The sequence below is a fragment of the Hetaerina americana genome, unplaced genomic scaffold (assembly GCF_022747635.1).
Source record: "Hetaerina americana unplaced genomic scaffold, ioHetAmer1.1.p SCAF_5, whole genome shotgun sequence".
NCBI lineage: Eukaryota > Metazoa > Arthropoda > Insecta > Odonata > Calopterygidae > Hetaerina > Hetaerina americana.
In genome coordinates, this window is record NW_027287095.1 from 40,552,582 (window position 1) to 40,568,140 (window position 15,559).

The following is a 15,559-nucleotide window of genomic DNA, read 5'->3' on the forward strand; positions in this document are numbered from 1 at the left end:
TCCTGGCCCCCTCCCCCCCACCGCCCAATCTCCACCTCTCTCTCCTTCCCCAGCCTTCCTTGTTCCGCCTGTTTCGTCCCGCAGGATTTTTACTCCTCCCTCCACCCCCCACCCCATATGCACCCTGGTCCCCTCCCCCAACGTCGCTCCCGTCCCCATCCCCTCCTCCTCCCTTCCTCACGGTCCCGCGGAGCACACCGCGCCGTTCCATCATCCCGCGCCGCGGCGAATCTAATTGCGAGGAATTTCGCTTGGGGGCGTGAGTGGTGAACTCATGGAAGATCGTTCTCTCTGTTCTCCTGAAGATTCCCCCTACCCGGATTCGATCGTATATAAAGGGGTCCGTCGGTGGTTGGAGAGCATCAATCGACCCATCACTCTCGTCCTTCCAACAACAGCACTCCAACAGCAGGACCGCATCCCGTGACTTTGTTTATTTTTCGGAATAAAAGGGATCTCATCTCACGGACGTCTCCAGGGATACGTCGTACACTCCAGGAGAGGAGACAATCATGAAGATGGTGAGTGACTAGCATACTCTTAAGGATAAGACAGCGCGTCTGCGCGTCTCCGCCTAGAAACGGATTTCATCGAGATGCAGGCAATCTTAAACGATAGGCTGCGAAGTAAAAAAAGAGCGACAAGAAGTCTGGAATATTATTCTCACAGTTATTTTAATGTTAATAATATTTACTCGCAGCTATAACTCTTAAATTATTTCCAGTGAGATGAGTTATCATAAGCAAGACATTTTCACCTAAATATACGCGAAATAGTTTTAAAATTTCAAAGGAAATAAGTAAATATAAAATTTTCCTTGAGAAGTAATATTGGAAATTTTAGTGTTTTCTTGGAAAGGATCAACTCGAAAGCATGAAATTTGGTCAAATACCGGGAATAAGAGAGAAAGGAATTTTTAATTGAAAGTAATTCAAATATTACTCGAGGAAGTAATTATAACGAGGGAACACATTTAGGATATCTGCAACCTCGCATGTAACAAAATGATTCTTTATATTAATATTAATTGCACATAAGATTTAATTTTCCCAATGAACTCAATAAACTAAGATTTGCCGTTGATGTTGATTGGTTTATTTTTGGGTACTGCCATCGAATAACTTTTGAGTCAACACATCTGAAATAATTATTATTTTATATTCATATATTTTCTAGTCAAATTCCAATGCAAGGGAGTCACAGTGCATTTCGTGAAAATTAATATTCTACCAGTCCCTTTATCTCATAATTAATGCTTATTAAAAGTTGATGCGCTTTAAAAAGGTATGAGTATCATGCATGTGCATGTATTTCCATAGTCATTCTTTAACTAAGAGGATTTCAGGACTCATTGTATATGTTTATGGTCTAAAAAACCCCTTAGTTCTTGCTATAATCAGCTCAAGGCATTGTTCATTAATAAAAATGCCAGTAGAATATTTTGCACCTACGTTAATTTTAGCCTATATTCTACAAATTATTTTTATGCTATGTGCTTAGTTTTTAAATATTAATCGCATCGAAAGATAAAAATATCAGACAAGCAGAATCTGCCTTTCCGTCATATTTTTAATTTCAAAATTTCTATTTCTCCTACCTAATTCGTCGTTTTGCAGAAAATTCGAAGTAATTTTGAAAAAATTAAAAAAATTAATGAGCAAGAGAAATTAGAAAATATCACCTAATTTACACGCGGTAGAAAACCAAGAAATCTATCTTTAAAAAAATTAATACGAAAAAAATACGTACAAAAAGTGACATTAAAATTGACGTTGCATACAACGTCACCAGATGACTGCTAAAAATGAGAAAACAAAGATTTTTAAATATAAAAATAATATACACAACCATGTGTCTCGAAAATTATTCAAATGATCTCACATCGTTTAGTGGGCGTGGGTTAGCTCATGAAATTCCTTTCAATAAATGGGCTGAATAACTCTTAAATACGTCCTAATAGCTATACATGTACAAAATATATATATATATATATATATATATATATATATATATATATATATATATATATATATATATATATATATATATATATATATATATATATATATATACCGACGCCGCAGTAAAGAAAAAATGCGAATGAAGACGCAAGTGAATGTGGTGATGAGTTGCACCCAGCAATCAAGTCATTGGGCTCGACCTCTGGCCGTTACGAATTGTGTCAGCCCAGTAATCTTCCTTGCTCACCACGTCCGCGGTTCACTTTTACTTTCACCCGCTTTGAAGTGTGGCTATTCCATCTCCGGCCGCCTTTCACTTTCGCGACCCCCGTGACCAAGTGTGAGAAAGAAAATCGATCGTTTAGCGAGAGCGCGCGATCCATATCCGCCTCTGATCTCACCCTCGCAATAACAAACTCCTTTATGCTCCGGCAGATGACTATGGCGGCTTTGGCCTTGGCACTGCTCTGTGCCTCGGCAACTTCCGAGAGGCTGGACAACACTTACCTTCCACCTGCCAGCGCCGCGGGTGCTGGGGGCGCACAAGCTGGCCTTGCCACACCCTTTGGGGGTCCCGGGGGAGCCGGGTCCTTTGGCGCCAAGCTTCCGTCGGGGGGTAGGCCATCAGGGGGAGCTTTCGGCCGACCAGGTGCCGGCGCAGGAGGCTACGGCGGTGCCGGAGGGAGTGGCACCGGATTTAAGGGAACTGGTGGTTTCGGGGGTGCCACCGGCGGCCCCGGTGCATTTGGCGCGACAGGGGGTGCGGGGGGTTCCGGTTTCGGTACCACTGGTGCTGGAGGATACGGGGGTGGAGCTGGTGGCTCCGGGGCTGGAGGATTCGGGGGCGGAGCTGGTGGCTCCGGGGCTGGAGGATTTGGGGGTGGAGCTGGTGGCTCCGGGGCTGGCGGATATGGGGGTAGTGCTGGTGGTGCCGGAGGCTTCGGTGGTACCGGTGCGGGTGGTTCTGGGGGCTTTGGAGGATCCGGTGCTGGTGGTTATGGAGGATCCGGTGCTGGTGGTTTTGGAGGATCCGGTGCTGGTGGTTTTGGAGGCTCTGGTGCTGGAGGTTATGGAGGAAGTGGTCCTGGAGCCGCTGGTGGTTTCGGAAGACCTGGTGCCGGTGGCGCGGGAGGTTTCGGAAGACCCGGTGCTGGTGGTGCTGGACCTGGAGCCGGTGGTTTCGGTGGTCCCGGGGGTGCTGCTGGTGGTGCTGGTGGTTTTGGTGGTGCGGGAGTCGGTGGTGGAAGCTACAGGCCAGGTGCAGGAGGTCCAGGCCCAGTCGGTGGACCTGGGTATCAATCTGGGCCATTCATTCCAATTCTGTCATATGTCAACGAGCCACATCTTGGAGACGGATCTTACAGATACAGGTAACCACTACCTGGAGAAGAAGGGGAAAATCCAGTAACTTTGAATTCACTCCTTGAAAAATAAGATTTCATTCATATTTTTATTTAAAATAAGTAATTATATTAAGAAATTCACGAATTTCAAAATATATTTCTGTGTACATTAAAGAGGGAGAGTCAATGGACATTGAAAGTTCACAAATTAAGTTTGTCAAACATTATAGCGCTCTAATATTACCCAGGACTTCCCAACGTTGACCATTAACTGCAATGAAAGTCTACTTTTCCCCATTACTTGCTCAGATGTTTGGAGTTGTTCCGCATTTAATTGCTTCGTAATTGACTTGCTGTTGAATTTCTTAATTGCTTGGAATCAAATACTAAGGAATCTCTCATATATTTTTTCTAAAATTAATTACTAGCATGCAATTTGTACTAAAAATAGAAAAGGAATTTAACAACAACACAACTGCGAAATCACAATAAAATAACGGTTCCATAACCAACTTTAAAGCTGCCCACAATTCCTGGATTAAATATCTTTTCCCGCTGCCGCATATAGTATAGTATCCTTCTGACAAAATACAGTCTTACAAATAAAAATTGAGTACCTACTGGCTTTATGAATGAAGATATTGTTTCTTTTTGGCCATTAAGACGCAAGATGAATTTTAAATTCGAGAAACCAAAAAACTCCATTCAACAACCTTTCTAGCTGTTAAGTACCTCCTTGTGCAAAGCTCATCCCTTTTATTACTTCCTTGTTTCAATATAATGGTAATGGGACGTATCTTTTCCATTTCAAACGTTTTTCCCATCGCCAGCTGTTGTAGGTAAGCGATTTTTTTACATCCGTGCGCATCAGCAACATATTACTCGGATGCTCTTTAATTTATTCATGGGCAACCAATGCGAAACAATCAACTATATACATCCTTGACCAATTAAACGGATTCCCTTCTCTGTGACAAACTGTTCTCTCACGCGATGTTACGAACATGTTTACGCTGTATTTTCCTTTGCAACAAATACAACACATCACTTAGGAGCCGTTGTGATTAAATCTCAACCAATGGAATAAAAAAAACCTGAACTTTGCTTGATTGTTATATGCTCCCATTGTCATCCAGTTCTCTGCTCCAAAAATCCAAAAACCTGACATTCACACGATCTGCAGTCCATTCTTCTCGCGTATTTGGTTCTCAAGTTTTCAATTTTGATTCTTAGTATCAGTATGGAAGTGAAACCCTGTGTAGTGAACCGATATTTGGGAATTCGGCCTAATTTCGTTTATTATTACTTATACCACTAATCACCAGTCGATATAATAGGCGGACAGCCAATTAAGCCGTCAGCAGAGGTAGTTGCCATAAAAATGATGAAAACCGTTTTTCTCTGATTCGCTTTTTTGGTAAGTTATGAGACCGGAAACGGAATTGCTGCTCAAGAGGCTGGTTTCTTGAAGAACCCTGGATCACAGGAGGAGGCCCAGGTCGCCGAAGGTTCCTTCTCATACACTTCCCCAGAAGGACAGCCCATCTCCATCAACTACGTTGCTGACGAAAACGGATTCCGCCCAGAAGTGAGTGATTGTGGAATATTTTTTTTTCTTTTTAACTAAGTATAAGTTTCTTGCGAATCCTGTAAATTTCTCGCGGAGGAAAATCTAACTTTTGAACATTTAAAAAAATGTATATTTTTAATTTTTTTAAAAACGATTGAAACCTTATTTTAATCCGAAGAAAATATATTCATGGGATAACTGTTAAGTATTCTTTAGAAAATTCAATGATTTGTTCAACGACCGAGTTTACATATTTAAACAATGGTTTAATGTCGTTATATTTTTCTTTTGGTCAAATATATCCAGAAATATAAACACTCAGAATTCACGGCAGCTTTAGAATAGAAGCTTAACCCCTAGAAATGTTTCCAAGAAAGGACTCAAGGAATGAGAAGGATATTACGCAAGAAAAAGTAGGCGGGAATGTGGAAATAAAGCAGACAACTTCTATCTTTCTCATAATTTTGAAAAACGAAACGTTTGGATATAGGTTGACTTAAAATGAATTTTTGAAATAAATTGTTGCTCTTGGAACATTTCAATTTAATATAAATTAACTTTGAAGTTTGTTCAAATTCAAAAGTAAATTTACTTTAATCAAAGCATACACGAAGAATTCAGAACGGCTCATAAAATTTCGAATTACTTTAGAATGATACTGAAGCCCATTCCAAATTAAGCTAATACTTGGCAAAAATTACCTTTGTAATCTCGCACAGCAAACGTCTTTCATTATTGTAGAGAAATTAATCTCTTGCCAAAGATTTAGAAACACACGTCCTTGAAGAGGACGAGTGAATGACGTCAACTTATGAGGGAGCGGTTGGATGAATCTTTACATAATTCTAGAGCTTTAAAAAATAAAATGGAGTACTATACAAATATTTTTTTTAATTCACTCATGTATGTTGAGAAACATTTCCGCCAACCTGTCTTGATACACAGTGGATATTTAAAGCACATACGTGACGAAGGCGTCATACTCAGGAAGGAGACTTGTTTTCGATTTGCTCACGCAAATGGACTAATAATGCACGTTGCACGAGATAATTGATATCGGCGTTGCTCAACGGCGGAACCGCCGACGGCGAACTCACTCGTCGTCGCGTCGTCTTCTCTCACGCGTTTTCTCGGGGCGAGGGAAAGAGTGTGGGAATAGTTCGGCGCAGGCACTTTCACGGGAAGAACAGTGGTTCTCATCCGAGTGCGAGCATTCTCCACGAAACTCGAAACTCCCGGAACCCCACGCATGGTGGGCGAAACGCAACGGTTGCAAAATGGAGCTCTTAGGGCCGAAAAAATTCCCCCGGCTGGGCTTCATCGTGGAAACGGACTTACGTCACGTAGTCTACAAGTAATGTCGCAATACGTTTCCCCAAGATATGAAGCAGTCATATTGCGTTCCTCCCAGAAAAAAGAGCGAGGGGTTCAATACGAACTTACCTCTAGGCAACTCTGCAGATTTTTTAAACTCTCAATTGAAAATACGTTTCCAGCAGTGAGGGATGTAAGATGTAGACTTTGTATGAAATATTTTTTTTAAATAACAGAAGCACGTATTACACATTGCTTCCGCAGTGAATGAGATTTGTCAAAAACCAGAGACGGTATAAGTTTTAAACGCTATTGCACGTAGGAAGTTTTAGGACGCATTTCTAGGGGTATTTATTTTTCAATTCATTACTCATTAAAAGCAGGTTTTGGACGATACAGAACAACTTTTATATTTTGCATATCGCCGTAACTTCCTCATGTTTACCCTAAATTATTCATTTCTTCATTCAGTCGTAAATTCGAACTGGTTGAATGCAGTCTTGAAAGCCTATTCTTAGCTTGCCACTTCTTCGCTTTCCTAACATTCTCCCATCAATCATGACCTTTAACATCCCTGCTACCTTTCAATAATTTTTCTCCACCCACTTTTTCTACATTTTTTGGTCATTTCTCTGAGCAATTTCCTCTCTCCATCAGAATGTTTCAAACTCCATCGTAACTCTACCTCTCTTTAGTATTGCCTAAGCCTGAAAAAAAATAACATTATAAATTATTCTAGAGTACAGGTGACATTTGAACACAAAGGGTGCAAATTTCGTTTCAAAAGAATGAGCTGCCCTCAGTCAGCGTCTGACTCGGGGATCAGAAAGCGTAACGGACTAAACGGTTGTAACGGCGGTAAGAGGACGGAACGCACACCAAATTCAAAAAGATAAGCTCATAAACGTGCGAAGTATAAATCGCGCTACAACGACTACGGCACTCACCAAACGTCGCACAACACGTGAAACAATTTACGGCAGAGCCGCTCCCGTCGTGGGCAGCCACCCTTTGAATTCACGAGGTCATTAGGTCATCATGAGGCCACTTGGAATACAAAGCAAATTTCATGCTAATAAATTCAGATTACGAAATTAATGTCTCTTTGCCAACGGATTAAAACTTTTCGGAGTGGTGATGTAGTGAAACAATGTGCCAAGAAGAAGCCATGGAAGGACTGGAACCTTTTTCGTGAAAATAAGGAATGTAATTAATTGCACAAGGCTGAAAATGGCGTAGTAGGGTGGAAGGCGGAAATAATGCGATAACCACAACAATAACTTTGAAAAGGGTCGGAAAACTATTCGCAAATCGTGACTGAGGGAGGATACTGCATTATATTAGGTCCCCTTTGTTTCCTTAGAGAGGCACCCCTCCCACTATAGATTTAATCCAAGCAATGGATCCATCACACAAGATAAATGGTTCGAAATGTGTTTTCAAATTATCGATATCATTCTCAAGACGTTATTAAGAATTTCAAATAAATTACAGCTCAGTTTACTGATTTAGCGTCGCAGCGTGGTCAGGGAGCACGACTTCTGACCGTCTGAGGTCACAGGTTTCGTCTCCGTTCACTTCTCTGGATCCTTTAATTCAAACTGAGCGCGTTTTTTTGGGCACCAGCCGTTTATAGAAACTACAGGCGGCGCAGGGGATGGAATTAAAGTTAAATATCCTGAATGCATGAATTTCTCACGCTGCAAGATCTGGATTTGAGATGGATTTTTAGCAAACAAAAGACTTTCGATTACCACCCACGGTTTTGGTTTTTCGAATCACTTTGTGGCAAATCCTCATCCGATATATTCAATAATCAATCATGCAACAAGAATTGCAATGCCGTAATGCACACGAGTTACCTTATTTCGATCACCGTGACACAATTCGCTTAAGAGACATCGAGATTCTTGTTGTTGCGTTCACCTCGAAAGCACGTCTATTCTCGCATCACCGCAGGGATTCACGCACGTGACATTGGAGTGGCAACGACTAATCCTTGAACGGAAGAGGGATCCGTACCCCACCCCACCACGTTCACCCCCGAGCTCCTTCTCGATCTCCTCCCACCCCCCCTCCGCACGCAAGGAATTAGCGAGACGCGATCAATTACGCAATCCCACGGACAATCCTTCACACGGGGCGGTCATTATTATAAAAAATATCTCCCGAGCGACGTCTTCCGACTCATTAATGGAGAAGGATTATGATTGCTTACTCTTCAAAATAAGGCGAGTTGGTAGAGAAGATGATGCGGAAGCCTGATTTTCTTCGCCCTCCCCCTCGTTCCCCCCACTCCCACCAACCCAAATCCAACCCCTCACGTTCGAAAGCCCCGTCACGAGTTGACCCGGGGTCAAGACGCGCGACCGCGTCATTTTGAAGAGAAACACGCAAATGGGTAGAAACCTGGGAGCTGCCCACAAAACGGTAGTATTTATCCCATTGGGACTACCGCCTCCCTCTGTCTGCTAAACAATAGACCTCCTCGTAATTTTATTAAGTATCTCCGGCAATGAAGGTTTTCCCGTGACCCCTCCCTTCCCCTGGAATAGATGCCCAAGGAATCATTACAAGAAAAATGGAAGGAACGTCCGCTGATCTGATGAGAGGGCTTCGTGGGCAATGAAGAAATGGGGGAAGCGTGAGGTGGTCGTTGAAGGTGAAGATTTGTGCTTATGCCTATTGAAGTTCAGCTCATATATGGCCTCCTCATTTGTAGGTACTTATTTTGCTAACGGAATTCTTCCCATGGCGTCATTAGCACTACCCCAGTTCCTTCCAAGCTATTTCTCGTTCCATCTGCTCGAATTATATCCCAACCTCCTCCCACTTCGATACTGAGTTTTTGCCTTTTGCCAATTTTGCCTTCCTGCTTTTTGAGAATCCCATAAATTTTATTTCTTATTTTGACGTATCCCTATTCACTGAATCCCTCATGCAATGGACATCATCTGATGACAATTTTTCTCTTATTCCCTTCCAAATCTAAAATCCGTAGTACATTTTCGTAATTAAATTGTTCGTTATCAACTTTCCATTCATGTAAATTCCATGAGATTTAGTTCGAATTCTAAATCATACAGCCATATTTTCATACAAGCCATTAAAACTCGAATTCATTCAAAACGTAAACTCAAGTATCCATCTTTTTACTTGTAACGAAGTGCCAACAAAAACAGTCCAAATCATTTCCCCATTATCTTCCTCTGGGTTTTTGCAAAGGAAATAACACTGACAGATATTATCTAATACGTATGGTTACTCAAGATTGTTTGGTGAGATGAGACATTTGCAGTTGAAAAATCAAAACATGGAGTTCCATTTGATTTGTTCCATTGGCCAGTCGTTAAGTTTCCTAATCACCGCGTGCATTTATAATCATGACGGCTAATTACGAATTTCTATATCATTCACGAAACTGAAAATACAACCAAATTGTTTTACTCAAAACAAACCTCAGAAATCTCAGGAATAAAAATGTAATTTTTCCTTCGCCATCTCCATTGAAAATTTTCAGATCCGGTTCAAAATCCATTTGAGGCAGATGCTTTGCTCGTGTTTAATCTTCCTTTACTAACCCTTGACGATGTGAAATAATTAAGCGGGAAATTCCGGATCCCATTGAAAAAATAACGACCGTTCCCCAGACGCCCTTCGAGATCTGAAAGAGTTGCTCGGCTTCTTTCGGACGTGAGAGTATTTTAGGGTTGTATCACACCATCTCCGAATCAACACCTGGATCACACCAACGCGGAGAATGGCATTAGTAATAGAGCAAGATGAAATAATACTTAAAATACAGAGCACTCTCGACACGGATTTGACGGGTATCACCGTGGGAAGGTCGATACAAAGAACATCGGATACGGCGTGGGAAGTACGTTGAGGAGTCAATTGCAACCCTCTTCACAATCTTAGCAAACTCGAAATAAGTAAGGAAAGCTTGCTGAATCAAACCACGTAGATAAGATTTTATGAGTGTTTCAAAAATGAAATTACAATACAACTGGAGTCTGAGAACGGACGAAAATTTATATCTGGGTCACCTTGCTTAACTTCATTTCTGAAATTTATTATGCAATTCCCCAGAATGGAACGTGCGTGAGAATTTTAAGGAAAGCTTATGCTTCTTTCACTTGGATTTCCCAGCATCTTCTTATGCTGTCCAAGGGTTTCGTAAAACGATTTCCGAATGATGTAGTATTTTCGTAAATGCCTTAATATCATGCAAAGAAACAAATGGGTCACTGGGATATCAATCTTGAAGTATTAAAAAGAATTAATTGACGCAATATGCGTAACAAAAAATGAACTTGATTATGTCCCGTGATTGATTATACCACGGTTTGTTCCCATTTAGAGCTATGCGACAATAAACCAGTGGATTAGCTATTAAACTAAAATACTTCAATTTTAGTGAAAAAAATCAGTATTGAGGCTTAAACTGGATACATATTGCTCGTATTCGTATCCTAAGCATGAGACAATAGCACGTTAATCTCGGATCAACTTACTTAAAATGAGCAATTAGTATTAAAGGTTACTTTCGCGGAGGGCTAAATGCAAGAACAGCTTTGAGACTAGGGATATCAAGATTTTGGAATAAACACCACTGACGTTCCCCAAATCCATGCCTGAGGAGCGATTTTTATTGAGCGCTTATTTCTTCACCCTGAAAATTAATAAATACGGACAAGCGATCTTTAATCATTGTTTAATTAAGCATAATTAACCATTTATTTTATGCATTTAAATACAAGTCAGATAGAAGAAGACTCGCGCTTCCTTTGAAAGCCCTCTATGTAACCAACATCCATCAGCTCTGTTCCCCATTGAGAACTTCGTAATTCGAAAACTTTATTACCTTTAATTAAGAAATTTTTTTGTAATTTCGTGACGCTCTTCTCTCACGCTAACTCTTTATAATTACTGCGGATTTTTAAAATGATTTTTATGACGCAAGTCGGCAGCTGAATATTTGAACGGGAGAGGAAAAGTACTGCTTTGATTCAGCATCTTGGACGTAATTGAACGTACTTTATCATAGCTTTTGAGAGAGAGTCTATGGCCTTTTGAACGAACGGAAGAGTTCAAGAAACAAAAACTAATATTTTCACGGAAGCCACTAATATTTGCCTGGGAAACTTCATATTTAACGAAGTTGAACCTTGCAGCTAAATGTCAGTAAATCCAAATCTGTCACCCTTTCGTGCATTCTTTGCGCCAAGAAATTTAGTACCACTACGGTTAATACTGGTGAGGAAATGACCGGCCGAACTAGATGAGCGCATTCAATTACCTCGCTAGAGGCTCAGACAACACCGAATATCTGAAGGCACAACTCGAAACGTGAGCGAAAAATTAAATGGGATCAAAGCGAATTAAAAATCTCGGCTGGAGAGAAGAAGCTTCCTACCCGCATACAAAGTGAGACACGGGAGCGCATTACAGTTATCTTTGAAAAGTGAACGCATTCATTCAAATAGGTCCAGGTATTAGAACTTACAAGTTTCAGGTGTGAAAGGCTCGTTTAAGTGAGATGAATCGCGATGAACATTAGAATGAGGTCCATGGTCACTACATCCATTTCATATTCAAATCGTATTTTAAAAAGGTTTTTTAAATTGATCAGCAGTAAACAAATTGTTTCCTTGCCATTTTTATTAGTCTCTAAGATGATGGGATTTTATTCGTGGGTCCTTGCTCATCTCTTCTTCTCCATAAAGGCGTCCAATCAGCACAGAATGCAGGACCGTTGCTGGAGAGAGGCCAGCAAGAAATTCACTTCCGACTATTTTTTTTTGATCGACTACTCTCTCATTTTCAACTTTCCGAGATTTGTTCATGAAAGATTTCATAGAGTTTCCAAGAACTTTATTTAATGCAACGACCTCTTTTTCGAATTCAGGAAAAGGTGCTTTTAAGTAAGCTATTCGGACTGCGAAGATTGACATGTACGTATATTCACCACGCATGAGAAGGGTCTTAATGTCTCTACTCATGCGCAGAATACATGACATACGGAGTAAGTCAATGGATTCCTGTCTATAATCGAAAGCTCGGCAATGTCTGAACCAAATACTGGGCAGTTTGCCCAGGGCAGAATATTGCAATCATCCATGCGCAAGGTTGAGATGCCAAACGAGATGATACTTTGACTTGATTCGGCCCGGACGGTGTTCCGTTCCAAAAATCGACCTTCATTATAACAAATATCGAAATGCGTACTACGCTTGCCTGGCGAGCAACATAAAAAAAGGTCCAATTTTATATCGATGTCAATTGGGGACTAGTCAGGAGTACGGGGCAATGGGGACCTCAATCGGCCCTCGGTTAAAACAGCCACGGGTTGAGATGCGGCGAAAGGATGGGTATGCCATGCCCTTGATTCATATGGTAATGCCATTTTGGCGACACTTTCGTGATTTTATAATAGCAACAAGGTACGCTTGTCCTATTTCATGTATGATGAAAATAATTCATCCTGTCCGTCCTTCTCCATCAGGGCGCCCACCTCCCGACCCCTCCCCCAATCCCTGAAGAAATCCTCAAGGCCCTCGAGAAGAACGCCGCCGATGAGGCTGCCGGTATCTTCGATGACGGAATATACAGGGGCGAGGGAGCCGGAGCAGGTGCCGGTGGGTTCGGAGGCTCTGGAGGATATGGGGCCGCCGGCGCTGGGGGAGCATTCGGAGGTGCCGGTGGTGGCGCCGCAGGTGGAGCCGGGTTCGGTGGAGCTGGATCCGGAGCTTTCGGCGGCAGGCCCTCCGGGGGATTCGGAGGAAGGCCTGCTGGAGGTAGCGGAATATTCGGCGGAGCCGGTGCTGGGGGTGGTGCCCCGTCTGGAACTTATCGCGCGCCTGCCGCCGGTGGATTTGGGGGAAGGCCAGCTGGAGCGGGAGTCGGCGGCGGAGTGAAGGGTGGCGCATCCTCTGGAGGGTACGGCGGACCAAGCGGCCCAGCGGGAGGTGCTTTCGGAGGACCCGGAGGCGCCACCTCTGGAGGATTCGGCGCACCATCCGGCGGTTTCGGCGGCCGGCCGGCAGGTGGCAGCGGAGCTTTCGGCGGTAGGCCGGCTGGAGGCAGCGGCGGTGCCGGAGGGTTCGGAGGACGGCCAGCAGGGGGCAGCAGCGGCGGTGCCGGCGGGTACGGCGGCAGACCAGCAGGTGGCAGTGGAGGCGCTGGACAGGGCGGCGGATCCGAAGGGTATTTTTACCCCCGGCCGGGAAAATAATTACGAAGCCCTCGCTGGGACGAATGGAGATCTTCCCTCTTGTGATGAGTGCTCTCCATGAAGTGTAATTTCTTTCCCAGTTTTATCCCACTTGGTCTTTTTTTTGACCAAGGGCAGTGAGAAATAAAAGCGGCCAGAGAATGCCAATCATCGTCTTCCAGTCTCAAGACGGTGTTCATTTTTTATAGTGAGCGTTCTAATGGACTTCTGTAGATGGTAGAAAGCATTGAATTTTTTATGACCCCAAACCCCTCCCCCTATCTTATTGAGCCCCTCGCTCTTGTCCCCACTCCCTTATTTAACTTAAAAGAAACAAGAAATACGTGTAACTATGCCTGTGATGGAAAACGTGCTGAATAAATATATATTTTTTAAGTTTGCAATGAAACAATTGTGTTTATTGATTCCTTCCATCTGATGAAGGGCACCTTATGTGATTGATAAGCAGTAAATGTACCCGACTCCATGGTAAAAGCGTGATCATGATGTTGAACTCGGAAGTTCTAATACAAGACCTCTATCTTCCGCCCTATCAAGACAGCAGAAACGAGACCATGCACGTGATTACACAGTTTAGATGTCGCTAACTCAAGGTCGATTAAGCGTGCTTAATGATTGTATTTAATTGCTTCGTCCGTTAGTAATTATACCAGGGAGTTATTGCCAGAAACAATGAACACATAGGCCATGAGAGTCATACAACTTAATATCCTGATTCAGTTGAACTTCTCTTTTTTCATTCTTCACAATGTTAAAATATTAAATATAGTTTTCAGGGATAATCTCGAAAAAAAATTAGCCCAAATTCATAACGAAAAATTCAAACCTCAATGGTTAATTCGATACCGGCAGGGGCTTAATGGTCGTCGTTCCCTCCTTCGCAGTATGCTGTAATATGGTCGAAACCGGTAACCCATAGTGGGGATCAGTCACTCAAAAAATCAAGAAACCCCTAATTCCCCACAACACGGGACCGTTTTTGAAAGCGGCAGTTTCCACATATTAGGAAAATTTTCGCAACGGGCAATACGCGTAAAGACTGACGCAGTTCATTCATTAAAATGTAACCTCTAGGACGATTTCTTATTCATTTCTTTGAAATGAACTATTGGTTGACCATGAGAACATAAAAATGATATTAGCATATAATAACGAGTATCGCCATCTTGACTTATCAATCAATGGTTTGGTTTCTTGCAGATCGCTAATTTATACTTCATATATGTACTACATCTTCATATATGTACTATACTACATCTATCACTCTGTCAATCCATTTTATTTTCATCAGTCATCTATAGCTCCACATTTAGCTCACTTTTTAGCCTTCTTTTCTTTCCTTTTCATATTTCTCACATTTCACAGCTGAGGAAAGTTAACTCCATATGTTTAAGTTTGATTAAACTACATTTTTATGGTAGGACTAATACTGTCAACTGTCAGTGGTCACTCCTTCGTTATTATAACGATATTTCTAGGAATAAATTGCTTGCACGATAGAAAAACTTAGCTATTTATTAACCATTACAAAATTCATCTATGTAAACTCTTCCATTCATTTATGCGGCATTTATCTAATGGTATTCGCCATATGTTTTGAAATTACATTCCGAAAATTATATTTTGCCCTTTCGGGCTTTGTGGCAAAGGCCCTGACATCCACCTAATCTGGAGCCATCCTTAAATGAGACTGCCATTCTCTCTATCTCATATAATTTATTACGAAAGTTGGATCGCAAAAGAATTTGAAAATGGAATCGGTGTATTACTGAGCAATAAGGACGATATACAGTCATCGAGGTCGCTCTTTTAGAAGGATATAAGACGCTGCTGTAAGGAGGAAACTTTGTAACGAGGTATTCCTCCCAACAGGTCGCGCTTAATGACATTCATTTATTCAACTTATTCCACCTAATAAGGTAGGTTTTAGATAGTTCCCTAAGCGCCTTATATCTTGCAACGATCGTGAGAACTTCCTCTTATTTGCCCTATATTATTTATTTCTTAATTTCTTCGTAACTTTTGCCTACCTTCACACTGCCTAGAAAGTTGATTCTCTTCCTTCCTCCATCCCGCTTCCCCAACGTTCTCCCTTCTATCTCGGCCTTAAGCATCACACTACCATTCATATTTC

At 42.0% G+C, this 15,559-nt stretch overlaps 1 protein-coding gene across 1 annotated transcript; it reads left to right on the forward strand.

Moving 5' to 3' along the window:
- Nucleotides 1-376: 376 nt before the first annotated feature.
- On the forward strand, nt 377-13,774 carry LOC139693632 (pupal cuticle protein 36-like). Its single transcript, XM_071591868.1, has 4 exons — nt 377-521; nt 2,397-3,331; nt 4,727-4,892; nt 12,697-13,774. Exons 1-4 carry the CDS (start codon nt 513-515, stop codon nt 13,423-13,425), a joined length of 1,839 nt encoding a protein of 612 aa, XP_071447969.1. The 5' UTR covers nt 377-512; the 3' UTR covers nt 13,426-13,774.
- The last annotated feature ends 1,785 nt before the right edge of the window (nt 13,775-15,559 follow it).